At 36.9% G+C, this 27,631-nt stretch overlaps 2 protein-coding genes across 17 annotated transcripts in view; both read right to left on the reverse strand.

Annotated features, from left to right (window-relative positions):
* The window catches only part of LOC100918706 (phospholipid-transporting ATPase FetA-like), a 148,011-nt gene extending 128,872 nt beyond the window's left edge, over positions 1 to 19,139 (reverse strand). For 4 of the 6 annotated variants that reach the window (XM_031945384.1, XM_031945382.1, XM_031945379.1 and 1 more), the window contains exons 1-2: positions 19,005 to 19,139; positions 1,528 to 1,592 (exon numbers count right to left, since the gene is read on the reverse strand). In XM_031945384.1, the coding sequence (XP_031801244.1) occupies positions 1,528 to 1,585 (58 nt within the window). In that variant the 5' untranslated portion in view covers positions 1,586 to 1,592; positions 19,005 to 19,139. Of the gene's footprint in view, positions 1 to 1,527; positions 1,593 to 8,091; positions 9,027 to 19,004 lie in introns of those variants that run through there. The other 2 variants (XM_031945381.1, XM_031945380.1) reach the window with 2 other exon arrangements.
* Positions 19,140 to 19,849: 710 nt separating this feature from the next.
* LOC100918963 (protein unc-13 homolog B) overlaps positions 19,850 to 27,631 on the reverse strand; it is a 327,802-nt gene continuing 320,020 nt past the window's right edge. For 6 of the 11 annotated variants that reach the window (XM_031945396.1, XM_031945394.1, XM_031945393.1 and 3 more), the window contains 5 exons: positions 27,402 to 27,549; positions 25,464 to 25,520; positions 21,945 to 22,037; positions 21,419 to 21,578; positions 20,990 to 21,275 (listed from right to left, as the gene is read on the reverse strand). In XM_031945396.1, the coding sequence (XP_031801256.1) occupies positions 20,990 to 21,275; positions 21,419 to 21,578; positions 21,945 to 22,037; positions 25,464 to 25,520; positions 27,402 to 27,549 (744 nt within the window). Of the gene's footprint in view, positions 21,276 to 21,418; positions 21,579 to 21,944; positions 22,038 to 25,463; positions 25,521 to 27,401; positions 27,550 to 27,631 lie in introns of all 11 variants that reach the window. The other 5 variants (XM_012543050.3, XM_031945395.1, XM_031945389.1 and 2 more) reach the window with 2 other exon arrangements.

A 27,631-nucleotide genomic window follows, 5' to 3' on the forward strand; every position in this document is an offset into this window, starting at 1 on the left:
AAGATATTTTTGGCATCTGCATCAACTATGGATTGAGGAGTGGTTCTCAAAGTCTGGTCTAGAGCATCCTCGGAATCTCTGAAATCTTTTCAGAGAGTCTACAAATTCATAATTGGTTTTTATTTTTAATGTGATCAATATTTATAACTATAACTCACATAAAAACTCTTTGGACAGATCCTCAATCATTTTCAATAGAATAAAGATATTGAAAACAAAAGTTTGAGGACCAATGGATAAGACAAACAAGATCTTGGAAGTAAGAATAGGAATTAGGAAGCAATTACAATAGTCTCTGATAGCTATGAAAAATAATGAGGGTATAAATTAGCACAGTGGTCACAGCTATTTTCCTTAATTCATGAACCCAAGACAGATGAAATAAGTGTGCCTCTCTCATGCCATTATAAACTGGGAGTATGTTTATTTGAGAAATATTCCCATCCACATCAACAATCTAAGTGGGATGAAGAAAAATTTTATTTTATATATGTATATGTTATGGGCACAACCTGCTAGTGGCTGCTGGATGTTATGGGGGCCACCTGCTAGTGGCTGCTGGGGATCTAATTCTGACCAGCAGATAAATCCCTTCATGTGAGAGAATGATAACAATACAAGGAGACTCAAGAGGCAGGTGCATTGCCTGACATCTCTCGTCTTGCCTCCAATTTATTTCATTCCCAATTCACAGGGAATGTGAATCTACGTCAATAAAGGCTGATTTGCAATTCCTTCAAGTGTGTGATTCACAGCTGTGGGGCCTTTCAGGCAAACTGACCTGCCCCTTACTTTGACGTGGTCCTCAACATGTATACATATATGTGTGTATGTATTCCATGTTACAGAAACTATGTGATAATATAAATTATATAAATGTCTAAATCTGTGGGTATTAAAAAGACCTGACAAAATGAAATAGTGGGTGAAAGTGAGTCAGAAATATAAATGGTGAATTTCATACTTTAATATTTGGTTATTATGTCTTCTTTTCAACTAAATTAGAACTTGAGAGCAAGGGGAAAATGCTATGACAGTGAGACACTTTATTGAGTATTAGAAAAATTGCTTGGGCTTGTTAAGATTGTTCCTCTGCTAGAAGGTATCTAACCAGAGAGTGGTAAAGGCAGACCTAGAAAAGATATTAAGTAGATCCAGTACCTGTTGGATAGATCAGATAATACATTCTGATGATTAAAATGTTTTGAATGGATTTTACCTACGACACTGTACATACAAGCCAAAACGTCAAACGAATACCACACACATTTCTCTCTCTACATGCATGTACATATATGTGTATATATGGAGAAACACATACATATGTTTAACATATATACACCAGATATACACACACAATATGACATATACAATTAATCATATATAAACATACATGCCTACACATATATTACAGTGCAGTAGTAATAAGGCAAACAATTAAAAGCATAAAACATTTGTTAAAACAAACAAGAAACTTTCCTTTTTAAGGAACATACTTCAAGAAAAAGACCAATAAAACACTCTTACCAACTTTTGTCTGTTTTTTAAATGGTACTTTTAATAGCGGCATTCCAGAAACTTGCATGAAATTTCTGTATTGAGAATAGAAAAACATCCAAATTAGAATTCTTTATGAAGACATTGTTCAATCACACCTGTGCTTAAGAAACTTAATACCAGACCCCTAACATAGAATGTAGTATACCTTAAAGTAATATTCGCTAATGTTTAAAAAGCATTAGTATCTTATTCATTATAGGTCTATATTCTGTTTAAATAGAATAGAATGTTAATGTTTAGAAGTACATACTTAGAGAAATAGGAAAACTTAAGGATCTCTTTCATATTAATCCCCTTTGATTGAAACCATGATAAATTAAGTGACAGTTCCTTAAGTTAATAAGGGTATATTCTCTTTTTAATCATTCTCTCAATTTGGTCACATGGGAACCAAGAGATGAAATCATTTTCATTACTAGTTGAGTTCATCACAAACAAAATGTCTACCAACTAAACTTTTTTTTTACTCTTTTTTAAAAATAGCTTTTTATTGGCAAAACATATGCATGGGTAATTTTTCAACAATGACCCTTGCAAAAACTTCTGTTCCAACTTTTCCCCTCCTTCCCTCCACCCCTCCCCTAGATAGCAGGTAGTCCCATACATATTAACTATGTTAAAGTATATGTTAAATAAAATATATGTATACATATTTAGACCCAACTAAACTTTTAATCCTTGCTTTAGCTCTTTGTAGAATTGTCTTTTGTTTCCTGATCAATATTAAATATCACAGTGGTTGTGGCAGAGAAAATCCCAACAATAAGGAAACGCTACCTGTTTACATTCTCTCTCTCTCCTAGAAATAATGCTGAGATAATTAAAAATTGTCTTACACACACTTGTAATACTAATAAAATTGTTGAGCAATGAGATTTTTTTTCCAAAGATAAATGGTAGTGTGAATCACATTCTAATGTCTAATAGAAACCATCATGATTCAGGACCCCTTCTCTTAAAAGCAAACAAACAATTCCACAGTATAATTAGACATCTACATGGAGCTTTTTAAGAATACAGATTCCCAAAATTACTAAATCCGATTTAGATTAATGGAATCTGTTTTTAAGGGAAAGGCTAAGTCTGTTAAGATATATTAAAAGGTATTTGTGTATGTTTCCATTCATATTCAAGTCTGTAACTACCTTATATGTTTTACATTATAAAGGTAAATCCCTATCATTCTAAGTCTTTCCAATAATTGTGTATCATCTATCCAGTCTAAGGCAAGATTATATCACCTATTCAATGCAAATCATTTTTGGCTGCATCAAATTGTTAACAATTGTAATGGGCCAGAACTTCATACTTGAAACAAGGTTTCTTACAAGGTGCTAACTCAGTGGAATTGATAATACAATGGTTATCTAGCATGGTGATTAATAGTTCTCTAGTTCAGTATGACTGAATTAATCTTACAACAAATAATGGTTCTCTAGTGATATAATGATTGGCTTATACTCAGTATACTGCATATAAACTGGGATAAACAGCCAGAGAGAGAGATTCAGAAGGGCTCAGAAAAAGACTTGGAAAGGGCTAGGAGACAGACTCAGAATGGGCTCAGAGAATGAAATGCAGCAACTCATAAAATAGAATAGGATTTCAAAAAGATTACATACCATTACTGAATGGCTTTATACAGTAACGCAGGGATGGTTCGTTATTGGGAAAATTGTAAGTATAGCTGGCCTTGCCAATAACAAAAATAACAAAAATCATATGGTTATTTCAACATATGCAGAAAAACCTTTTTTTTTTTTGGACAAAATACAATGCCCATTCCTATTAAAAACATAGAAAGAAGAGGAATAAACAGAGCTTCTTTTAAAATGATGAGCAATAGTTATCAAAACCTAAGAGAAAGCATTATTTGGAATGGAAATAAGCTAGAAGTTTTCCCAATAACATCAGGAATGAAATAGGTTAAGTCTATTAATACATTAGCCCTCAATATTGTACCAGAGATGCTAGCTATTAAAATAAAGGCAAAAAGATTTCAGGAATAGATATAAACATCTGCAAAGAGAAAACAAAACTGTTATTTTTTGCAGATGACAATATTTCCCTTAGAGAATCCTAGAGAGTTAACTAAAAAACTAATTGAAACAATTAATGTCTGCAAAGTTGCAGGATGCAATATAAACCCAAAGAAATTATCAGCACATATTTATATTGCCAACAAAATTCAGTAAGGATAAAAAAATTTCAATTAAAATGACTACAGACAGTATAAAATATTTGGAAGTCTACTTACCAAGATAAATATAGGGACTTTATAAACCTAATTATAAAATGTTCTCTAGACAAATAAAGGCAGATATAAATAATTATAGAAATATTAATTGCTTATATGTAGACTAGCTAATAAAAAAGTGTTCCCTAAATTGATTTACTTATTCTCAAAAAATTATTTCTCTCCTTTGAATTTATTTGTTTATTCACTGAATAAATAAATACCAATCAAACTATCAAAGAACTACTTTATAGAGCTAGAAACAAAAACAACACAATTGATTTAGAGGAATAAAATATCAAGAATATTAAGGGAATCCATGAAAATAGGGATGGATGAGAGTGAAGAAAGAAACCTAATAGTACCTGATCTTAAACTCTGCTAAAATAAAATACACAAGTACCCAATATTCAGAGGTAAAGGAGCCCCACAGCCTTTGTTGCTGTTCAGTGCTTCAGGCATGTCCAACTCTGCATAAGGATCAAAAAGCATACCAAGCCCTTCCGTCCTTTACTATCTCCTGAAATCTGTCCAAGCTCATGTTCACTGCTTCCTTGACACTATCTCTCCATCTCATCCTCTGTGGTTCCCCTTTTAGTGTTTCCCAACAGCAGGATTTTTTCCATTGAATCTTGTCTTCTCATCATATGCCAAATTATTTAAGCTTCAGCTTCAGTATTTAACTTTCCAATGAATTGCCTGAATTGATTTCTTTAAGTATGGACTGATTTGATGTCATAGCTGTCCAAGGGACTCTCAAAAGTCTTCTCTAGCATCACAACTTGAAAGCATCGATTCTGCAAAGTTCTGCTTTCTTATAATTCAACTCTCAGAGCCATAAATTGCTAAAAAGCATATCTTTGAATATACAGACCTTTTTCAGCAAGGTAATGTTTCTGTTTTTTAGTGTGCTGTTCAGATGTCCCATAGCTTTCCTTCCAAGGAACAAGAGTCTCTTAATTTCATGGCTGCAGTCACTACATGCATTGCTCTTTGAACTCAAGAATATAAAATCTGAATTGATTCCATTTCTTCTCCCTTTGTCATCCAAGGAATGACAGGACCAGATGCAAAATTTTTAGTTTTTTTGATGTTAAACTTCAAGCTACCTTTTCCGCTCTCCTTTTTCACCCTCATCAAGAGGCTTCTTAATTCTTCTTTACTTCTTCACTTTCTACTATCAAAATGCATATTTGCATATCTGAGATTATTGATATTTATCCCAGCAACCTTAATTCCTGCACAATGACCTAGTGTTTAATAAACCCAATCTCAGCATTAGGGGAACAACTTACTATGTGATGAAAACTTTTGGGAAAATTTAAAAAATAGTCTAGCAAAAAATAGGGAGAGACTAACATCTTACACTTCATTCCAAGATAAATTCCAAATGGGTACCTGATTTACACATAAAAGGTGGTATCATAAATACATTATAGGAACATGGAAGGTATCACATGTATGAATGGGGAAAGAATTTATGACCAAATAAAAGATAGAGAAATTCACAGGAGATAAAATAATTTTGATTCATAAAATTAAGAGCTTTTTTGTACAAAAAAGCTTAATGCAGCTAAAATTAGATCAAAAGCATGAAATTAGGAAAGGGATGGAAATCTTAGTAGTAAGTTTCCCTGATAAGGGTATCATTTCTTTTTTTTTGTGGGGGGAAGGCAATTGGGGTTAAGTGACTTAAGTGTCTGAATCTGTATTTGAACTCAGATCCTCCTGACTTCAGGGACAATATTTTTTATCAACTGTGTTATCTAGGTGCCCCTAAAAGTATAATTTTGAACATATTTAGAGGGCTGTATCCCTATATAAAACTAAGATCCACTCTCTAATTGATAGTCAAAGGATACACATAGGGAGTTTTCAAAAGAAGAAATCTAGGCTGCTAATAGCCATATGAAAAAGTTCTCTAAATCTCTAATAATGAGAGAAATGCAAATTAAAACAACTATGACCCACTTCAAAACAAATGAAACCCATCAAATTGGCTAAGATGACGTAAAAATAAGACACATGCTGGAGGGGCTATCAGAAAATAAAATTTTTAACATGTCATTTTTAGAGCTATATCCAACCATTTTGTAAGCAATTTGGAATTATCTACACCTCAAAGAGACTGAAGAAAGAGAAAAAAGAACCACTGCATAAAATATTTATAGCAACTCTTATGGTGGCAAATGATTGAAAACTGAGGGAAAACGGAGTATCAACCAGCAAATGATTAAACCAATTATGATATATGAATGTCATGAAATAATATTGTTTTGCTGCAATAAGTGATGAATGGGATGATTTCAGAGAAACCTGATAAGATTTATATAAATTGGTATAGAATGAAGTAAGCAGGATCAATTTATAATTGCTTTTATATAATATTATATTTACATATATTGACATTAATATTATATATTTACATAATAGCAATAGTATAAAGCCAGTCAACTTTGAAAGATAACCACAATTTCAAAGGGTTCATGATGACATATGCTATCCACTTTCACACAGAGAAGTGATGGTCACAGAATGAAGATTGAAGCATATGTTCTCTTTCTCCTTCCTTCCTTCCTTCCTTGGTTAATTTTTTTTTTGCATGATTATATATATTTGTAAAGGAGAAGAAGGAAGAGAACACAGAATCAAAAATAAAATAAAAATTTAAAAATTAATTATAGACTACATAAGTTAACCCTAAAGAATTGGTGAATTAATAACAAATCATAGAAAGAACAGATAATTTTGATGTAAATGTTGTCCTGTAATCTGTGGGAGGAGGTTTGGAAAGGAACCTTTGGGGGAAGGGTGCCCCTCTGGAAGGGGCTCACCCTCCGTCCATAAGGGAAACTCCCAAGATAAGTAATTTCATTCAATTTTGAATTGAATTGAATTGAATTGAAAAATCAGTCTCTCAGATTCATCCAGAGATTGGTCTCCAGCTCGGGGCCAAAGATCAAAGAAGCTCCAGACCTTAGAAGGCTAATAAAAGATGACTCTGAACCCTAAAGCTTTGCTAAATACCCTTCTGGACTTAGACCACTGATGAAGATACTTTGCTAATTCCTCTCAGGAATTTGCCTACTAAGAAAGCTGTCTTCTTCGCACTGTCTTCTTAGGGTGAATAAATCCCTTTTTGTCACAAACTCCAGGTTTGCAAATTGTTTTAAAAAGAATCTACAACATCAACCAGAGGGGATCCCATTGCTGTTAGGGGATCTCTTACCCTCAATTCTCACACCTCATCACTTTCATCAAAGAAAATCATAATAATGAGACAAATGTATGCAGCCAAAGCATTCTTTAGGGGAGAATTTATATCCTTAAAAATCTTTATCAACAAAGGAGAAAAAAATATATCAATTAATTGAGTAAATAACTAAAAAGAACAAAAACAAAATCAGAAAAGCTATACATAAAAACTCCCAAATACCAAAACAGAAATCTTAAAAATTAAAAGATCAACAGTTGAAATAAAAACACTGATGAATTTATAAAACTGAGAGTTTATTTTTAACACAAATGAGATAACAGCTTGCAAATTTAAAAAGAGGAAAACCAAATTTAATATCAAGGCCAACTCAGCTTTCAAGCCCTCTAATCCAGGTAACATGTTTTTTTTTTTTTTTCCCCCAAGGAGAAGCATATGACAACATGGGATACATGGGTTTAGACAATGTCTCTTTTGCAGAGTATTAGCAAATAGAATAGTGAGAGATTACAGACAATTTCACCTCATAAATCAAGGAAAAGCAATGGGACAAAGTCATGAAACCATTCCTACAGGATTCACTAGAAATTGATGTTATCTTAACTAGGCAGTTGCACTTAGAATCTGAGAAACAGCCAGAAATTTCCATTAAATTGCTCCAAATCTAGGAGAGTACTACTATAAACTGTGAATGCACCGTGTATAGAGTCTAAAATGGCACTCTCCAACGTCAAGCCTGCCAAACAAAAAACCACGCATTTTAAGCTGGGCAGAAAAGAGTAGAGAAAAGAAAACAAAACAAACAAGAATGACCTTTTAAATAGCGCTGTCCTTGGAAGCCCCTATTTTTTTTGAAAGAAAAGAATATTCAATGCCACACCCATCTGAAACTTTACTAAATTGTCTTAGTGAAACTTTAGACAACAAACTCCAACAAATCTCAGTCAAATTGTTCCCATATATGAGCACAAAGAGACTAGAACCATTTTTGTCAGTAACTTTGGCTATAGATACTTTAGTCAGTGTTCATAAGCAGGTATGAAGTCTTTTTTCAAAATATCTTTAAAATTAAATCACTTACCTGATGATCTTTAATCAGGATGTTCTTTTCACCACTCTCTTTTTTAAGAAAAAAATCCACAAATCCTATCCCCAAATATGACAAAGTACCATAAGGAAAGCTAGAGTGAAAAATTTCTACAAGCCACTTGATTCTAGGAATTTAAATTTCCTAACTTAGAGATTTATTTTTGCTTTTATTTTAACAAATATAATCATCGACCAGGTCAGATGGAGACCCTGATGGATCGATTCTTTGCATGGATATGGAAAATTTCTCTGATGACTAAAATTAGTGGCAGTTTCTCATTGGCTCTTTTGAGGCACAGCTCTTTAATGACTCCTCACAGAAAACACCTGGCTTATTTCGTGGGTTTGTAGGTAGACCAAGGCACAGCGTAGCACTGAGCAAACACAACTGTTTAATCATAGGACTTTAGGTGTTATGCAGATATGAATTGGGTATTTACCAGAAATTTTTTTAAGTATTTCACCTAAGAACAGCACAATACCTACAAATTAAACACTCTGAAGTGTTACCTCAAAAAACCTTATTTAGACAAAGAGAATGTTCTAAAAAGGACAATTACAATTCTATATACAGGAATATTCAAAGACCATGTGAATATTCATCAGAGAAAGCCAGGCATAGCAGATAATAAGCTGTCTTAAAGTTATAAAGAAGTCCAGCCAATGCCAACAGTGTGACCTTATCACAAATCCCTTCAATGTCCTTAGGCAAAAGAAAATAGGTAAATCCTAGGAAGTTGCTGAAGCACAAATGGCCTATTTTTGGCCAATTCTGGCAGAATTTGAATTTTAAGTTTTTCTTATTTCAAGGCCAACATTTTTTCTCTTCTCTCTCTCTCGTGTGTGTGTATGAATCTCTCTCTGTCTCTCTTCCATACTCTATATCCAGAGACAGAAATAATGGTAATCTAACAGAATATATATACATACACACATACATATACATGCCATACACTTGTGTGTGTATATGTGTATGAGAGACAGAGGAAGAGGGGGAGGGTAGGGGAGGGAAGGAGGAAGGGAGTGCGTATATTGAGATTTGGCATTAATTTAGATTTGGAGTCAGACTTTTGTGATAGCTATCCAACAATGGACAAATCGTCTCTAAGACTCAGTTTCCTCACCTATAAAATTAGATAATAAGACCTGAATTATCTACCTCAATACTGTAAAAGTGCTTTATAAGCCTTAAAGCTTTATATAAATGTGTTATCATTCTATCCAGAATTCTTAAGAAGAAATGATCAGGGTTATCAGGGGACAAGGTAGAGGCCAGCCTCCATATTTATTAATTTGGAGTTCAAGTTAGACCAAAGGATTATACAGTGATTTTTTTTTTCCTAGAAAATTTTATAGTCTAGAATGGCCCAACTGAATTGAATCACATTATCTCATTAGACCTGCACAAATGGCTAAACTTCTTGAAAAGGTCTTTTACAATGGGTATCTCCATTTTCTCTCTTCTTAATCCCTTACCATACAGTTTATTTCATTATTCCATAGAAACTGCTCATTCCAAAATTATCAGTGATCTCTCTGTTGCCAGATCAATTGGCCTTTTTCCAACTACCATGCAGTCTTTCACTTCTCCTAAGTAACTTTCTTCATTATCCTCTTGTTCTTTATATTCTCTTCTCTCTAGGTTTTCTTTCTAGGTACCACTCTTTACTGGGTCTCTTCCTATCTATCTGACCTTTCCTTCTCAGTCTTTCTGGATTCTGATCAAGGTATCTCACAGGGGTCTGACTCGGTGATGGAATTCTAATTGTTGTCCCCCAGCCCAAACCCCACAGAAATCTCAATCCTGGATGTCATTAGAACAACAAGCAGGCTGACATGCTCTATAATCACACCATCTGGTTTAGACACAGCACAGAAATCAGGCAATAAGAAAATAGCACCAACAGAATCCTGAGCAGGTTGTTGGACCACAGGCCACAGACGGGTCTTTCTCCAAAGTGGTGCCTGTGCATTCTCCTTATCTGCTGTCCTTTGGGTGAACTTATGACAAAGTCAGGTTAGTTATAATTACCATACATAAAATCCTGAGTGAGCTGAACTCTAGATAACCACATGCACAGCTCCCCATATTAACAAACCCTTCCTTTCACCTTAAAATCTACATATTTTGTGATATAATCAGCACCATTTACCCCATAAAAATCTTTGCCCTGCTTTGCCCTGGCTGCTGCATCCCTTGAGAAGTGCAGCTTGCTGGGTGCATTACCCCAATCAATGCCTTTCCTTGGGTTGGAAGTCTGAGGCTGAATTCTTTAAAAGCCAACACCATAACACACACTCGATACCTCAACATTGGGCTACCTTCTCTTCTTCTAAGGCTCATTTTGAAGATAATATTGAGACTTGAAAAACTTGAAAATGACTTCCTCAAGATTCCACAATAACAAAGTTAGACCTAGAAACCAAACTTCCTAATTGTTAGTGCACTGTTCTTTCCACACTTCCTAACTCTCCCAAAGGACTGAGTACATTTTATCTAAAATATAGCCACTTCATCTTTTAGATTTCAGTTACCAAAAAAAGTTTGAACTTTGCTGCACCATCTCTAACTGAAACTTCATCATTTTCATAGGGGAATATAACTTTCTTATATAGTTACTCATAAGTCACATATCTATGACTTGATAGCAGTCAGAAAACTTTCAACACTAAAGTCTGGACAATTAAGAAGAAATTCACAAAACAACTGTTTTCTTCCTGCAACATTCTTTTTAAAATTTTTTTATTAAAACTTTTTTATTTACAAAACATATGCATAAATAATTTTAAATATTCATCTTTGCAAAATCTTGTGTTCCAAATTTTTTCCCCTCCTTCCCTCCACCCCTCCCCCAGACAGCAAACAACCCAATATATGTTAATAATGTGCAATTATTCTATACCTATTTCTATAATTATCATGTCTGCAGCATTCTTATAACTCAATTAAAGTTCATATTGTGTTAACTGTTAATAACTATGTGGGAAAACAGTCTGTAGGAAATAGGATTTCTATCTTTAATTTAGAACAGAGAAGAACAAAAATGGGAATCTGTAATCTGAGCTGCTCAGAAATGTTCAAACAACTTCTTCATAAAGATTTCATGTTGTCCAGAACTGTTCATGCTTTCTGGTGTAAAAGTTAATTATTTAAATATCAGGAAACTTAATAGTTAATCCATAAATGTAACATATTTTTCCAACTTTGATATTCAGAAGGGAACCAGTACTTTCTTTTATTTATGGACCATTTCCCTCGTCTCAGAAGACAATCTTATTTCCCACTTTCCTGATATTACAGCCTCCCAGAATAAGTTCCCTCAACTTTCTAAAATCTTTGTCCTCCCCTGCTCAATTTCAGTCTCAGATGATAAACTGGCTCTCCCTTCATGCCAAAGCCAATCTTACACTCTTAATCTTATCATCACCTCTTCAAGGACGGTGAATGTTATAAATATAAATAGGTTCAGGTGTTCTCTATTCTGAAAATAAAATTACAAAAGAAAAAGAAAAAAAAACACACCCCTTGTCAACAGGCAATAACAACTCCATAAAACTTATGTGAAAACTAGGTTTATTATAAGAAAAATGAATTTGCATATAGAATTCAAAGATTTCTCAATCCATATAGGAATTTGCATTTTCATAACAGCAGGAGAAAGAAATCTCCACCTAAAGGGTTACACCATGGGGGGAGGAAAGATATAGTAAAGGTGGGAAAAGGACAAAATTACTCCTGAAGAGGAGGAGCAAGGCAATGGCAAAAACTGCATCCTTTTCCCTTGGAAACTGCTAGATTATTTAGACAGGATAGTCTACTTATCTATAAGGTGCCAAATGCACAAGCAGTGGCAGTGTTTCTAGCAACTGTGGCAAACAAAAAAATAAGTTCAGGACACTCCTTAAGAGTCCTTAACACCTTTAACCTTGATATCCCTTGAACTTATCCTAATTCTCTTTTTTTCACTATCAAAATTTTAAAAGAGTAGTCTCTACTCATTGCTTCTATTTCTTCTTCCTAAACTCACTTTTCTATCTCATGTAGCTAGGTAGTTAAATGGTTCAGTGGATAGAGGAATAGACTTCCTCAGATACTTAATATTTGAGTGCTCCTGGACAAATTACAACCTTCTCAATCTCAGTTTTCTCAACAGTAAAGTAAAACTAAAAATAGTACCTACTTCACAGAGTTATTGGGATGATCAAATAATTTACATTTGTAAAATGCTTTGCAAATTTTATAGCATTACAAAAACGCTAGTTATCATCATCATCATGGCTTCTGTCCCCATACTTGGAGATCTCTAGTGAGAAGGAAACCCATAATCTTCCCAAGGAAGCCAATTCTACTTCTGTAGAACTCTATAATTATTAGATTTTTGTTTTTTTTTTTTAACATCAACCTAAATTTGACGCTTTGCAACATCTACTTTATGCTTCCAATTCTGCCTTCTGTATTCTAAATTTCTTCTTCCACATGATAGCCTTACAAATACAAGAGAGCTGTTTCCCTCAGTTTTCTGTTCTTCAGGTTATACATAACATAGTTCCCATGCCCAAAGGGCTATCAAACTGTACATACCCTTTAATCCAGTAGTATTACTATTGGGATTATATCCCAAAGAAATCTTAAAGGAGGGAAAGTAACCCACATGTGCAAAAATGTTTGTAGCAGCCCTCTTTGTAGTGGCTAGAAAGTGGAAATTGAGTGGATGTTCATCAGTTGGAAAATGGCTAAATAAATTGTGGTACATGAATGTCATGGAATATTATTGTTGTGTAAGAAATGATCAACAGGATGATTTTAACAAGGTCTGGGGAGACTTACATGAACTGATGCTATATGAAGTGAGAAAACTATGAGAATCAATGTATACAGCAACAACAGTATTATATGATGATCAATTCTGGTGGATGGAGCTCTTTCAAACAATGAGATGATTGAGGCCAGTTCCAATGATCTTGTGATGAAGAGAGCCATCTACACCCAGAGAGAGAACTGTGGGAACTGAAGGTGATTCACAACATAGCATTTTTACTCTTTTTGTTGTTGTTTCCTTGAATTTTATTTTTTCTATTTTTTTTTTCCTGTTCGATTTGATTTTTCTTATACAGCAAGAAAATTGTATAAATATGCATGGTTATATTGGATTTAACATATATTTCTACCATGTTTAACATATATTGGATTATCTGCCACCTAGATGAGGAGGTGTGGGAAGGGGTGTGTGGGAAGGGGGGAGAAAATTGGAACACAAGGTTTTGCAAAGGTTAATATTGAAAAATTATTCAGTCATATGTTTTGAAAATAAAAATCTTTAATAAAAAAAATCTGTCTCTTCCCCCAAACTTTTTGATTTTTGGTGCTCCCATTATTCTATTTGTCACCAGGCTTAAAATCTCAAAACTTATCTTTGACTTTTTCCACTCTCTATATCATAACCAAGCAGTTGCCAAGCCTTGTTCATTCTCCCTCCACATACCTCTGGAATTTATTCTCTCCTTTCTAACCCTACTACAAACACAGGTATAACTCAGAGATATTGAGGGTTTGATTCTATACCACCACAATAAAGCAAAAATCTCATTTAGCAAATCACAGGAATTTTTTTTATTTCCCCATGCATATAAAAGTATACATTGTATATTGTAGCCTATTAAATATACAATAATATTATGTAAAAAAATTAAGAAGTCCATTGATGGAAACAACAAATTATGTCAGCTGGTGGAGGAGGGCAAGAGTTTATCCTTAATTTAAAAATAATTAAAAACTATCACTAAAAGAAATCGCTAACCATCTGAGCCTTCAGAAAGTTATGAATTTGTTTTTGCTGGGAGAGGATCTTGCTTCTATGTTGATGGCTGCTGACTGATCAGGATGGTGGTTGCTGGGATTGGGATGGTTGTGGTAATGTCTTAAAATAGGACAACAATGAAGTTTGCTGCATTGAATCTTTCTTTCACTTGAATACTTAGAGGCCATTATACTTTCAAGGAGACCAAAAGAAAGGGAGAGAAATGGGGAGAGTAGCCAGTGATTGAACAATCAGAACACACAATATTTATTGACTAATTTCACTGTCTTTTGCTAGCACAGTTCAGAGCACTCCAAAACCATTGTAATAGTAAGCCCAAAGATTACTGTTTACAAATCACCAAAAAAGGTATATTACTAATAAAAAAAGGTTTGAAACATTGTGAGAATTACCAAAATGTGACACAGAGAAATGATGTCAGCACATGCTGATGGAAAAATGGTACCTATACACTTACTCAATGTAGGGTTGCCACAAACCTTCAATTTGTAAAAAATACACTTATCTGCAAAGTACAATAAAATAAGGTTTGCCTCTGTCCTGTTTTTTGCTTTTATCATATTTCATCTCAACTAACGTAGTTATTAATTTCATCCTGACTCCTCTTTCATCTCTTCACAACCACTGTACATGTGATCTTTTCTCTTTTCTTTTTTTTTCTGAATTCAATAAACAGTAAATAAATGAATATCTGCATATAAACAACAGAAAAGGAGACTATATAAAATTTCAAACTTTTTATTTTATAGAATTGTTTCTTTTTTTCAAATATATGTAACTTTTACATTCATTGGCTTATCTTCCGTATTCTCAATTGAGAGACAGAGAAACCTGGCCCTATCCCCTCCCACTATGTTTACCTTTCCCACTTTGAAAAACCAAACCAAACCAAACCAAACCCTTATAACTAATATGCATAGGCAATTAAAACAATTTTTCTTTACATTGAAATATAGAAATTATTCTCCTGATTCTGCCCATTTCATTCTGCATCAAGTCATATGTCTTTCCAATTTATCTAAAACTATTCATTTAATCCATTCTTATAATATTTTTATAAATCTATCCATTTATATGGTATATAAAAATTATATACCATAATTTTTGGCCATTCCTTTATAAGTTTTGCTTAAAAGAGCTTCTATAAATATCTTTATACATATAGATAGGTCCTTTTCCTCTTTCTTTGATCTCTTTGGTTTATAGTGGAATCAATGGATCAAATATTATTGAGGGACATGGCTCCAAATATTTTCTAAATTGGCTGGACCAATTGACAGCTACACTAACAACACATTATTGTACTTCTTTTCCTGAAGTCCCTTCAATAAATATCATTTTCTTCTTTTATCATCTTTGCCAATCTGATGACTATGAAGTGGAATCTGCTTTAATTTTTATTTCTCTTTATTGTTTTAAGCATTTAAAGCATTGGTTGTTAATAACTTGTCTTTCTTCCAGTAAAAACTACTTATGGCTATACTTTGACCATTTGTTTATCAATGTCTCTTATTGTCATAAATTTGAATCAGTTATTAATACATCTTGAGTATCAGAACTTTATCAGAGAAATTTGCAGCTAAGATTTTTCCCCTGCAAGATTGAGACTAAATTCTCTGGAAGGGAGTAACCAGTCCTTAACCTCTCCCCCTTTAATGTGGATTATTAAGATATTTATAACATATTATACACATGTGTATAATATGTTATAAATATCTTAATAATCCACATGTAGTATATATATATATATAATGAAGAATAATATGTGTATAATATATTATACACATATTATAATGTAGTATAATGTGTTATATAAGCATATTCCAAATAAATACATAATTCATAATTTATACTATGAAAATAACTTAAATTACTAATATTTATTTGGCATTTCAATTTTCAAAATCTATTTTACATATACATTATGCCATTTGATCTTCTCATTAGAAATGTAAAATAGGAAGCAGAGTGATATCCCCATCTTACAGATGGAGAAATTAGGATTCTAAAAGCTTAAGTGAAACAATCTGGAATAACTAAAAAAAAAAAAGTCCTAGATGGAAAAACATGCTTTGAATTTCTAGAGAGCTCTTTCTCTTCTCAAAGGAATTTTAAAAATATATCATATTATCAAAAACTACTTGACCACAACACAGTTAATTTATGAATTCTCTGCAAAGTGACCTGAAAAAGTATACGACCTTCACAGAGTTGGAGCTCTGAGTAAGGTAAATGGTGGATTCATATTTTAATATTCAAGCAACATCTCATTTCATCTCTTAGATCAATTTCATATAGGAAATACCTGGGTGAAGAAACTTCCTCAAGAAATGCAGGTTGGTACCTTTTCTGCAACTTTTAGTCTTAAGAGAAATTTTTTCACCCAGCCAGAATCTATCAAGATGCAGAAATTGGATCTAGGTCTAACTTTCAAGCTAATTCTGTATCCACTATGCCATGCTGTCTCTCAAGCATAAAGAGAAGAAATACAAGGCAGTCTTGGGAGAAAGGGCAATAGCAGATACAGGAATCAATTAAGACTAGTGTTTCAGCTAAGTTGTAAAAGAAAGAAAAAGATTTCAAGATATAGAGAGAAGGGGCAAATGAAACAGCCAGTATAAAAATGTGGTAATGGGAGATGAAGAAGAAAAAATTATATATTTACTATATATGTCAGATACTATCCTGGGAGCTGGAACCAAAAAAAAAAAAAAGATTCTCAAAGATCCAGATATAGAGTGTTATGTGTGAGGAGCAGCAAGCACACCACTTTGCCTTTATCACTGAGCAGATAGAAACGAATGATGTGTAAGAAAAATAGAAGGAAAAAAAAAGGAAAAGTGTCATATTATGAAGAGCTTTAAATGCCAAATAGTATAATTTATATATGATCCTAGGGGTAATGAGATTTATTAAGTAAAAAAGTGACATGATCAATCCTATGCTTGAGAAAAATCACTTTGGAAGCTGTGTTCTACACTCACACAAAGATAGAATGAAATGGGTAGAGATTTGAGGTAAGGAGACCAAATAGGAAGCTATTGCGGCTATCCATCAAGAGGTGAAGAGAAGTGAACTAAATTTGTGAGAAGGGAAAATAAAGATCGGATACATCAGATAATGTGGAGCTATATATTGCAAAATCTGGCAATTCACTGGATGTGAGGTAAGAAAGAGTGAAATGTTAGTAACATCAAGATTGTGACCTAGGTGACTGACTTAACAAGTATTACAGTACTTCTGACAATAAAAGGCAAATGTGGAAGAAGAGTAGATTTTTGGGAAAAGATGAGTTCTTTTTTGGACAAGCTGAGTTTAAGATACATATGGGACATCAGCTGAAAATGACCAATAGACAACAGTTGACTGGATCTCTTTAAGAGAGACTATAGTTATGTAGATCTGTGTGTCATCTGCATTGAGATGAAAATTAAACCTACAGGAGTTGATAAAGTTATCCAGTGAAAAAGTACTTAAAAAAAAAAAAAGAGGGAGAGTTCAGAAGAAGTAGAAGAATCAAAAGCTCAGAAAGAGAATATAAAGGAGTAAAGGGTGAGCAACAATGTCAAAAGCTTCAGGGAGGTCAAGAAAGATGAGAAACAAGCAGGGGTCACTAGATATAGCAATTTAAAAATATTTGGTAACTTTGGTGAGAAGAGTTTTAATTTGGTAATGAGATTAGAAGCCAGATTTGAAAGAACTTACTAGAGAATGAGGAAAGGAAGATCACTCTTTCATGGAGTTTAGCTGAAAAAAAGAAAAGAGATAGAAGCAGCTAGCAAGGATAGTAAGATTTAGATTTTTTTTTTTTTTTTTAAGGATGAAGGAAACGGACACATATATATTGCAAGTAGGGAAGGAGCCTGTGGATTGGGACTGAAAATAAGAGAAAGGATGGTTATAGCGACAATGTACAGAAGAAAATGGAAAGAAATCAGATCCAGGATACAAACAGTAGGATTGGACTTTGCAAAGAAAAAAAGCATCTTTTCAACTCTGGAGTAAAGGAAGAAATATAGGAAAATAATGTTGAGTTGTAAGCTAAGTTGTGAGATAAGGAGGTAGAGAGAAGAGTTTGCTTCTTCCGGCCTTCTCCCTTACTCTGACTCCCCCATAATCAATTAATTACCAAGATCTATAGATTCTATCTCCACAATCGTAATAATTTTCATCTTCTTGGCTCAAGTTTTTATTCTCTACAATTTATCCTCCACACAACTGCCAAAACAATTTTCTTATGGAACAAATCTGACTGCTCAGAAATCTTCAGTACATCACTATTGCATCTAGGATTAAATTACAATTTTCACAAGCTCTTTAAAATATAACTCCACCTAATTTTCCAGTTATTTTCTTCTGTTGTATATACAAAGTATTTGTTTATTATTTTTCTCTTAAAGAAAAAAAATTAAATCCCTACTTTTCATACGTTACTTATACCTCCACTATACTTTATTTCTAACCTGTCAATAAATTTCTTTTTTTTTCCAATTTTATTATAATAACTTTTTATTGACAGACAATAAATTTCAATATCCGGATAACGCTATACGTACAGCAGGGAGGCGAAACGCTTTACAAATATCGCCTCTGTTATTCTCCCCATTTTATAGCTGACGAAATGGAGGCAAACAGAGGTTACGTGATTGCCCAGGGTCCCGCTAGCGTCCAAGGTCGGACATCCCTGCTCCTTTGCTAAAGGGGACCACCTTCGAGAACACTTGGGTCTGCAAAGCCCCGAGATTTTAAAGACACCCTCAAACCTCCAGAAATCATCAATGGAGGAGTCTGACCCCAAAAGAATGACTGAATCGCCCCCCTCCCCCACCCCCGGGCAGGGCCTCGGGGTCCTAGATGCTCTTACAGGCCGGGCCCTGCCGCGGCCACCGTGGCCCGGGAGGGGGAAGGGAGGGCAGGGATCCTCAGGGAGGCTTCCCGACGTGAGCAGGCTCACTGACGGAGGGCCCCGGGGTATTCGGGGAGCCATGAAGGGGTGTCCCGGGAACGAAGCTCCGCTCTCACCCTCACCTCTAGCTCCCTAAGTGAAGACTGCCCGGCCCCTCCCCGGCCAGCGCTCCTCACTCACCATCGCCGGCGACGGCTCCCAATTTCCGTCCAAATCCAGTTCCGGATCTGGACTCCCCGTCGCCCGCGACGTTTTTTCAGAATTCCCACCCAAACCAGGCTCAGGGCGCAGGCGCAGCTTCCGCTGGCTCCACCCCCCCCATGGCCAACACCTCGATTTCCACCCAAACCCGGCCTAGTGCGCAGATGCGGCTTCCGATGGCTCCGCCCCCTCTAATGTGCGACTCTGAATTCCTACCTAAAAGATGCTCTTATTTCTACACGCGGAAGTCTACTGACAGCTACTTGAAGCCAGGTGTCCAAAGTCACTGACACTTATTTAAGAGCCATTACAGGAAACGACTGTAAAATGTGACACTCTCAGCCAGTACAAACCTAGCTGTGTGGTTTAGTTCAAACATATATTAATAGGTTTAGATAACATATAAAAGGTAGGGATTTAGATTTTCCTCTTTTAAGAGGAAGATAATAAACAAATATTGGTGTTTCTTCTCAAACCGCGTAGAGGTGTAACAACAACCGTCTGTGAGGAGCTTATGTGTTGTAGACAGCACTGGACTTGGAGGCAGAAAGTTCTCAGTTTAAAAGCTGCTTCTGATGCTGTTTTGACCCTGAGTAAATCACTTAACTTCTCAGTGTCTCAGTTTAATAATCTGTTAAATGAGGGTGATAATAATGGCATCCATTTCACAGGGTGGTTGTAATAATCATCAAATGAAACTTATAAAAATACTTTGCAAACTCTGAATCATTGCGCTGAGCTATTAATGGTAATTTAAAAATGAATAGTCTATTGGATTTCTGATTTTTTACACATTTTACAAAAAAGAAAAACACAACACAAAATGCTGCTAAAAGATAATTTATTAAAGTCTATCCTATAATCTTCTGCAACAATGGCACATACAATGATTAACAACAGCAAAAATGCCTTGATTTCTTTTTTAGTGTTTTGGGCAGTGTATCTGTGGACATCAAGTTCCCGAGAATCCTAGAAGCATGCCAGGTAAATCCAAATCCCACTTCATATAGCTGTACAAGTGTCTAAAGAAAGTCCATACCAAAAAAAAAAAAAAAAAAATCCAGAGAGTCCTACCTGTTGACCAAGAGGGGTAACAGGGACTGGTTAGTCCTACTTATCAGTGGGACATCACCCTCTACAGAAGGTGAGCGGGGCAAGAAAATTCTTCCCAAATCCAACTCCTGTAGCCACTGATTTATCTCAGGATCTAGCCCAGAAAGAAAAAAACCTTCCCCTTCTGCTTATGTTTGTTCACATTCATAGCAGCAACCCAGGCTGGGCCAACCCAAAGACACTCTCCCAGACTCCTAAGCACCATGTGAATCTGTTCTGATTGTGACACTTTTAAAAGCTTCTGGAAACTCCCTCTTCAGGGCCAGCAATAAAGGGACTTGCTCTTAGGCCAAGGCCCAGAAGTGGGGAATAATTTATCCCTGGCAAGTTCCAGTTCTACTTTTTGTCCTTGGGGCTTGAAGCAGCAAGATGAAAGCAGCCTCTGCTCAGGCACTTCAGCTCTTGGTGACACCCTCAGGATTACCAATGAGGTTTCCCTGGACTACAGGTATCAGGCACATCTGTGGGTCTAGCCAACTCCGCTGTTCATTAGACATTCACTACCAACCATTCTAGATCCCCCGACTTTCTTCATATGAGTAACGTGGATACATTTAAATGGGGGGGGGGGTGTGTTTAGGAGTGGGGAGAGAAGAGATGAGAAAGAGGATAAGTTTGGTTTGGTTCTTAAGGAAAAACTCTCCTGGCTATCCTTGAAGCCTAGTGCCTGTGTGAGAAAATTTTCCCTCCCAGAATTTCTCCTAAAAATCAGGCATCAACTTCTTGGCTACAGATGATCAAAGGCTACTCCACAGCTAACTTCCATGAGCCTGGCAGGGAGGAGGATGGGAATTCGATGATATGAAGGAAGGCAGGCACAGTTGCCCAGGTTGGCACATGGGATGGGAGACTCAACTCCCTTCCTCTGAGGAGCGAGACTCTGATTTGAGCTTCACAAACTCTCGAGCCACTTCATCATTGCTTCTCTGGGACAGAATCCGAAGAATAGTCAGGCCTGTTTCATCCATGTGGACCTTACGGCCCAGGGGGCACCAGCAGGCACAGCTACCTTTGGCTGCCATCTCCCTCAATGGCATCACTGCTAGCCCCAGCACCCGGTCCTCACGTGCAAAGCAGTAGTCCTTCACACACACCTGAAGTTCATAGGCATCAGGCCCTTCCTCATTCCCCAAAAGGCTGTGAGCACAAGAGGATGGGGTCATATTAGCTGGGGCTGCTGAATTTCCCCACACAAACAACATATCCCATAATACCCTCATTACCATTCTTCCCCTCACCCCTAAGATCTTCTTCCCCCACGAAAAATGCTCCCCACTCACAAGTGAAACGTCTCATTGTACTTGGGGGCCCAGTTGTTGCTCTTGGACTTGGTTGTAAATTTCCTTTTTCGGTCACTCTGGTGTGGGCCAACCATGGTCACCTCCACAAAAGGCCTGAACATGCCTGCTGTCTGCCATTTGAGATCGTTGGCAGCCACCACTACCCAAACCAAGAGGGCCCAGTTAGAATCTTAGGAGGGCCTCCCCATGTCCACATAACCACTTCCCTCCCCCTTTCCCACCCTTGCTAGGCCCCACATAGCATTTCTCCTAGAGAAACTAGGGAAGACATTCTAGGCACTGTGGATGCTTTCGACTTGTCCTGTGTCTGGGAATCAGGAAAGGAAAGTTTAGTCTGAAAGGAACACAGGAGATTTAACAGTTCATTGAAAACTCCCTGGGCGAGAAAGAGGAGGGATGCCCTTCACCATACCCTCCCCTTCTTTCCTCACCCTTCCTGGCCAGAATTCCTGGCCTTTGCCATTCCCCCTTCCCTCCCCATGCATATACCATCTGCCTTTCTCACCTTTCACTGTGACCTTGTGTTCCCCAGTCCCAGGATGTGTAAACAGATCCACTTGGATGGAGACTTCTCCCACAGGATCATCCACACCTGACCCTGTAAAGCAGGCACATAAAGCCATCAACTGAGAGCCCTGGAGCTGGGGTAGCTCCGAACAAGACCATGAAGCTGGGGAGCCCAGAGTAAGAGCTCAGACAGCTCCACCCAGCCCCAAAGCCAAGCAGCAATCATCCTGCAGCAGCCAGTAGGGAGTACATAATGCAGGAGAGGAAGGGAAAGGTGGAGGTAAGGCTGATAATGCCAGTCCTTGAGTCCTCCTCCTTCCTCTCTAGGAGGATCATTTCATGTGAATATGGCTGGGTTGCCGGATCAGCTCTCTCAGATCACCAGGGGTTCCCTAGAATCTCAACTATTCTTGGCTCTTGGCTGCAAAATTTTCCTGAAGACACCAAAAGAACTTGTAGATTACTACCTACTTCTGACAGCAAGGCAGGGACGCAAGAGGCTGGCTAGGCTGCAGGGACAGCTAGATGGAGATTTTCCATTGGACTGAAACAAGATATCTAGAAAGCATCACTCAATACTGAGCAAGACACTAAGAACCTTGAAAGGATTGGGAGGATTTTCATCACAACTGACAACTAAAGGAAAGGTAAATTTGGAAAAGGTTTTAAGAAGGTGATATTTAAGAACCAAATTTGGATTTCTAAATCCTAGCTTAAAACATAGGAAGAGCAGGTCAGAGAAATAAGTCTTTAAGAACTATTTAAAAACACATTTGCCTGGAGTATTGGCAAATCTAACCAAAAGGACCTTCAGTTGGAAAGGTGAGGAGTAGGAGAAGTCTATATTCATCCACCAAGTTCCATGGACAGTAGTTAAATTGTGGAAATAAGACCATTAATAGAGATGAATAAGGGAGGGAAGGCAGAAATTCATAGTAGTCAGCAAAAAATTACATAGTCTCAGATGTTTATATATAAAAACATAAAGTACGGGTAACAAGTAAGATAAACTACATACTTAACACAAAGAAGCAAATCTTCAAGACAAAGGTTCAATAAGACTTGGTGGGACGGGAACCTTGAATAGGATTTAGTCTTGGAAGGGTCTATTTTACTCAAAAAGAGTATGGTAGAGTTGAGGCTGAGATGGAGTAGCACTATATATTAAGAAGAGAAGCCCATGTAAAGAAATTCAAGAACCAGAAAGGGGAAACAAGGTGAGAAGCATTTGGGTTGATGATCAATAAAGACAAAAATAGAATTAATAGTCATAAAAATATATGCTACATATGAACTGGGTGGAAAGAAAAAATAACTGAAAAGTTTGGGGAAAAAAGCATGAATTTTACATGGAAAGATGATAAAATAGTGATAGGTCACTTCAAATATCCTGACATCTGCTGGCTCTCTCTTCCAAAAATATGTAAATTTGCCCTAATAGTAATTTCAAGCTCTCAAAAGATGGAGAAATATATTTTGGGAACAGTTAATCTAGTGTCAGGAACTAGTTGCTTAAATAAAAATGATGGGAGCTTTATGGACAAGTGACCAATAGTTTCTTGGAGTTACTTGGGCATAATTTGACAATGTACCCTCAATTTTTAGAGAACAAAATTTGAAGCTTTCAAAGAAAAGGTGGGTAAAATAGCTTAAAATTCTCCAAAGGCAACCATCCCCAAAAGGACAGGAAACTTCAAGAATGAAATTCTTAAGACACAAAGAAAAACCATTCTGAAGATATAAAGAAAAACAATTCCCAGAGGGAAATTATCTAGAGACAGTGATACAAATTCATAAAGAATTCATTAACCATCTTAGATGGAAGCAAAAGCATATAATGAAGGATGAATACAAAAGTAAATACAGTTCTGTATGAATAGCACTAGAAGTACTAAATCTCAGAATGATTAATAACCACCAAAGAAGCTAAGAAGAAAAAAAAAGAGTTTTAAATTATATTTTAAGGGAAGGGTTGAGCTAGAGAAGGAAGAGAAGTATCAAAAGCATGCTCAGAACTGTTACTGTTTAGGGTGGATAGAATGATAACTAATAGTGGGGAAAAAAAAGCAGAGCCATTTGCTTCTTATTGTACTATTGTCTTTTCTATAAGGAGGGTGGAATGCTCTTTTGAGTGAAAAAGCAAAATTTACTAGGGAGCTGGAACCCAAAAGAAACAGGGCGATAGTAAGAGATGACTTAGCTGTCTAAATGAGGGCTAATTGTGAGGTCCAAACGAACTATATGTCAGGATTCTGAAAGACTTGATGATTATAGACAAGGAACATGGCTTCTGAAAGATCCTAGAGAATAGGAGAGGTCCCACAAGAATGTAAAAGAAACACATCATCCAGTTTCAAAAATAAAACTATCAGAGTGGAAATCAGCACTTGATAGGCCACAGAACTTGAATTGGATTCCTAGCCCCTCTCTCCCCATTTTTTAAAAGGAAGGTATTACCAAAAAGTGAACATTGAGAAAAAAGAATTAGTGATCATCAAGATCCAGCAGGGAATCATCAAGGACAGGTTTGTTCCATTAAACTTATTTCCTCTGTAGATCAAGTTGATAGAGAGATGAAAGAAAGGCAATAGACACAGTTTATCTAGAATTTAGTAAAACTTTATCTTCCATAGCATCTTTGTAGAAAGAACAGAGATATACATTAGAGAACAGTATGATCGGTTGGATTCATAAATAACTGAATGACCAAAGTTAGTGATTAATAGTTCAGTTTCAAGTTGTAAGGAATTGTAAAACACAGAGTGTAAGAAAATATATTTAGCACTATGCTATTTAATAACTTCTATCAGTGACTAGAAGACAAAGAAGGAATACTTATTTCACATTTTTAGATGGCATTTTTAGGTTTGATATAAAGAAGAAATTCCTTACAAAGCTACCCCGAAGAGAAACGGTTAACCTTTAGAAGTAACATTACCCCTTCTGGGAATTCAAGAAAACACCTGCCAGGTACATTTCAGAAGGGATCATTTGGGTAATGGCTGGAGAAGTTTTCTATGTCTTTTAAAATGGAAATTCCGAAATGTTTTAATTTAGTCCGTGTGCCACCATGTGGCCAGACCTAAGAACTGTAGCCACCCTGGGATCTAAGAGTACAGTGTGTATATTTGGCCCCACCTCCAACTCAGGCAGAAATCCTGCCTTCCTCAACAGCCTGCTTCACAACTCCTGCTGCTAAAGACCCAAAAGGCCAAAAAGGAAACATTAAAAAGCTTGCTCCAGACTTTCTTCTCCAATTTGGAGCACAAACAGGCCAGGTTCCCTCGCAGAGCACAGCCACCTTCCTCTGTCTCAAACTCCAAGGCAGAACCACCGTTAGGCTGCTCCCAGGCTGTCAGAACGTGTTACCGTATTGCCACAGTTCTGAACCACTGCCCCTCACCAACACCAGGCCCATCCCCGGCATGAGCAGCACATACCATCCCACCGGGGAGAGGGAGAGGGAAAAGGAGAGGCCTGCACGGCATTCGTGGCTCCACGTCAGAGAATAACATACCCTTCTCCGGCCGAATGTCCTCATTTGCAGTAAACCTAATACCCTTCCCATCATGCACTGGGTTAGCAAAGAAAAGTCAAGCGGTGGCGGCAGCAGCGGCAGGACAGAGAGAGAAGAGAAATTAGAAAGCAGTCAGGTACACCAGTCAGAGTAACTGTTCACAGGGCAAAACAGTCCTGGAAGTTGCGGGGTCAGACTGGATATCACACAACAGAGCTCAGATGAGGGGCCACATTGCAAGCAGCAGAGGATACAGAATAAAGGGGTAACATGTTTTAAAAGTAAGTTTAGTTTCTTCAAATTTAAGATGCGGGGTGGCAGCCTGAACCGGATGACCTCTAAGATCCCCTAGAAACCTTCTTAAGGGTTGGAGGTACAGACAGAAGCCATCATTCCCCAATGGTCTTTGGGCAGGGCAGACATGGGAGGGATCTCTAACCCACCCAGGGAAGAGGAGCTAATTCAGGGATCCACCTGGGAGGAGAGCCCCACAGCTTAAAGGTAGATAAGGCAACAAAACAAGGACCATGGGACACCTCTCTTCCCCCTGCCGAGTTCTATAAAGGGGACAGTGGAACAAGAGAAGGCTTTAAAACAGGGCAAAGAGAAAGAGGTATTGTTGCCTTCACTTTGTCAAGCACCAGAGGGTTATAGAACACAAAGGTGACTTCTTGGGGGCTTGAGAGAAGGGAACATGTGCTCTCTTGCCTCCTCACTCAATTCCTCCAAGCTTCTCATACCAATCCCCGACTCTTTCCATTCTAGCTATTCCCAGATGGCCCTGGCTAGTCACCAGAGTTCCTGTGCCCATCGTTCCACATGCCCCCTTGCCATGGTTAGAATAATGCAGGTTTCTCTCCATCATTGTTTTGTTTTATTCAGACCATCTTCCAGTTCAAAAAAAACCTATCTTCCATCCCATCAAATCTCAACTCTTTGGTCAGACCTTCAAAGCTCTCCAAAATTGAAAGTTTTATTCTATATGTACACATGCAAAAGTATCAATACTCAATACAAGCCCCCTGACTCTATATAACTCTATTAGTTTATTATCTCTCCCTTCAATTTATTCAATTATACCTTTGGGCATCTTTAGTCTTAAAATGTCTTCTTATTCCTTGCTTCATTTATGATTCTTCCACACTCCAAAACCAGCTAAAACTCTTCTCCTTCCTTTCCCCTGCTTCCCATGCTTTTCTAGATTCAGAAAAGCCATCTCTTACCTTTCTTTACCCACTGAGGGCTTCTGAGTACATTTGCTTTTACTATTTTATAGAAGTTTTCCTCCATTCCCTACTTTCCTCAGCCAGGCTTTAAATACCACAAGGGCTTCTTTCCCTTCAGTGTCCCTCTGAGGCTCTTAGGGAAGAGGAAAATTGGACATTGAAGTGAAAATGTTCAAAACAGTTTGAAAGTACTAAAAGATTCTGGTGACATTACTGCAAAGTCTGCATCTTGGCTGAGGAATGGATAGGAGATGGGAAAAGACTTATCAACTGAATGAAAAATGTGATGAGAAGCCCTAAGTACTAAGGCCTTAAGCAAAGGATAAAAAAACATACGGCTGAAATTGTGGAGAGTATGGATTGAGGTGAGTCTATGATTCTATAGTCTGACTGTAAGGAAAGGGCTAATTCCTTAGGGAATTAGGGATTCTGGAGACACTGTGCCCTTCAAGGAAGAGAGGATACTGAACCTTTGGGGCAAAAGATAAGTATCAATGGACTTGAGGTTGGGAATAAGAACCTTAGAAATCAAGAACAAAGGTATGAAACTGTAAGCTGCAGGAAGGACAGGGAGTGGGATGAGTCCCGAGGTACCATTGATATCTGGTGAGAGTGAGTAGAAATACTAAATCCTTGGACAAATGAATGTGTTGACAGAGGCTGAGGTAACACATAAAACAGATGAGAGGGACACTTCTCTCAGAGGTCTCACCCTGGGCAGTCTGTGACCGCACAAAGGTCTTGATAAGTGTGTCTGTGGTCTGTGTGTAGAGGGACAGGGCGTAGCGAAGGGACTGCAGATCTGGGCTCTTCTCAAGAAACGTTTTCTTCAGTCCATTGCCACCGGCATGAAAGTATTGCTGGAAGGGAACCAGTTATCATTATAGCTTCAGAAACACTAGATGTAGGATTGATAGAAAAGAGCTAAGAATGAAAGTAAAA

This window comes from Sarcophilus harrisii, chromosome 1 (genome assembly GCF_902635505.1).
Source record: "Sarcophilus harrisii chromosome 1, mSarHar1.11, whole genome shotgun sequence".
In the NCBI taxonomy this organism is placed as follows: Eukaryota; Metazoa; Chordata; class Mammalia; order Dasyuromorphia; family Dasyuridae; genus Sarcophilus; species Sarcophilus harrisii.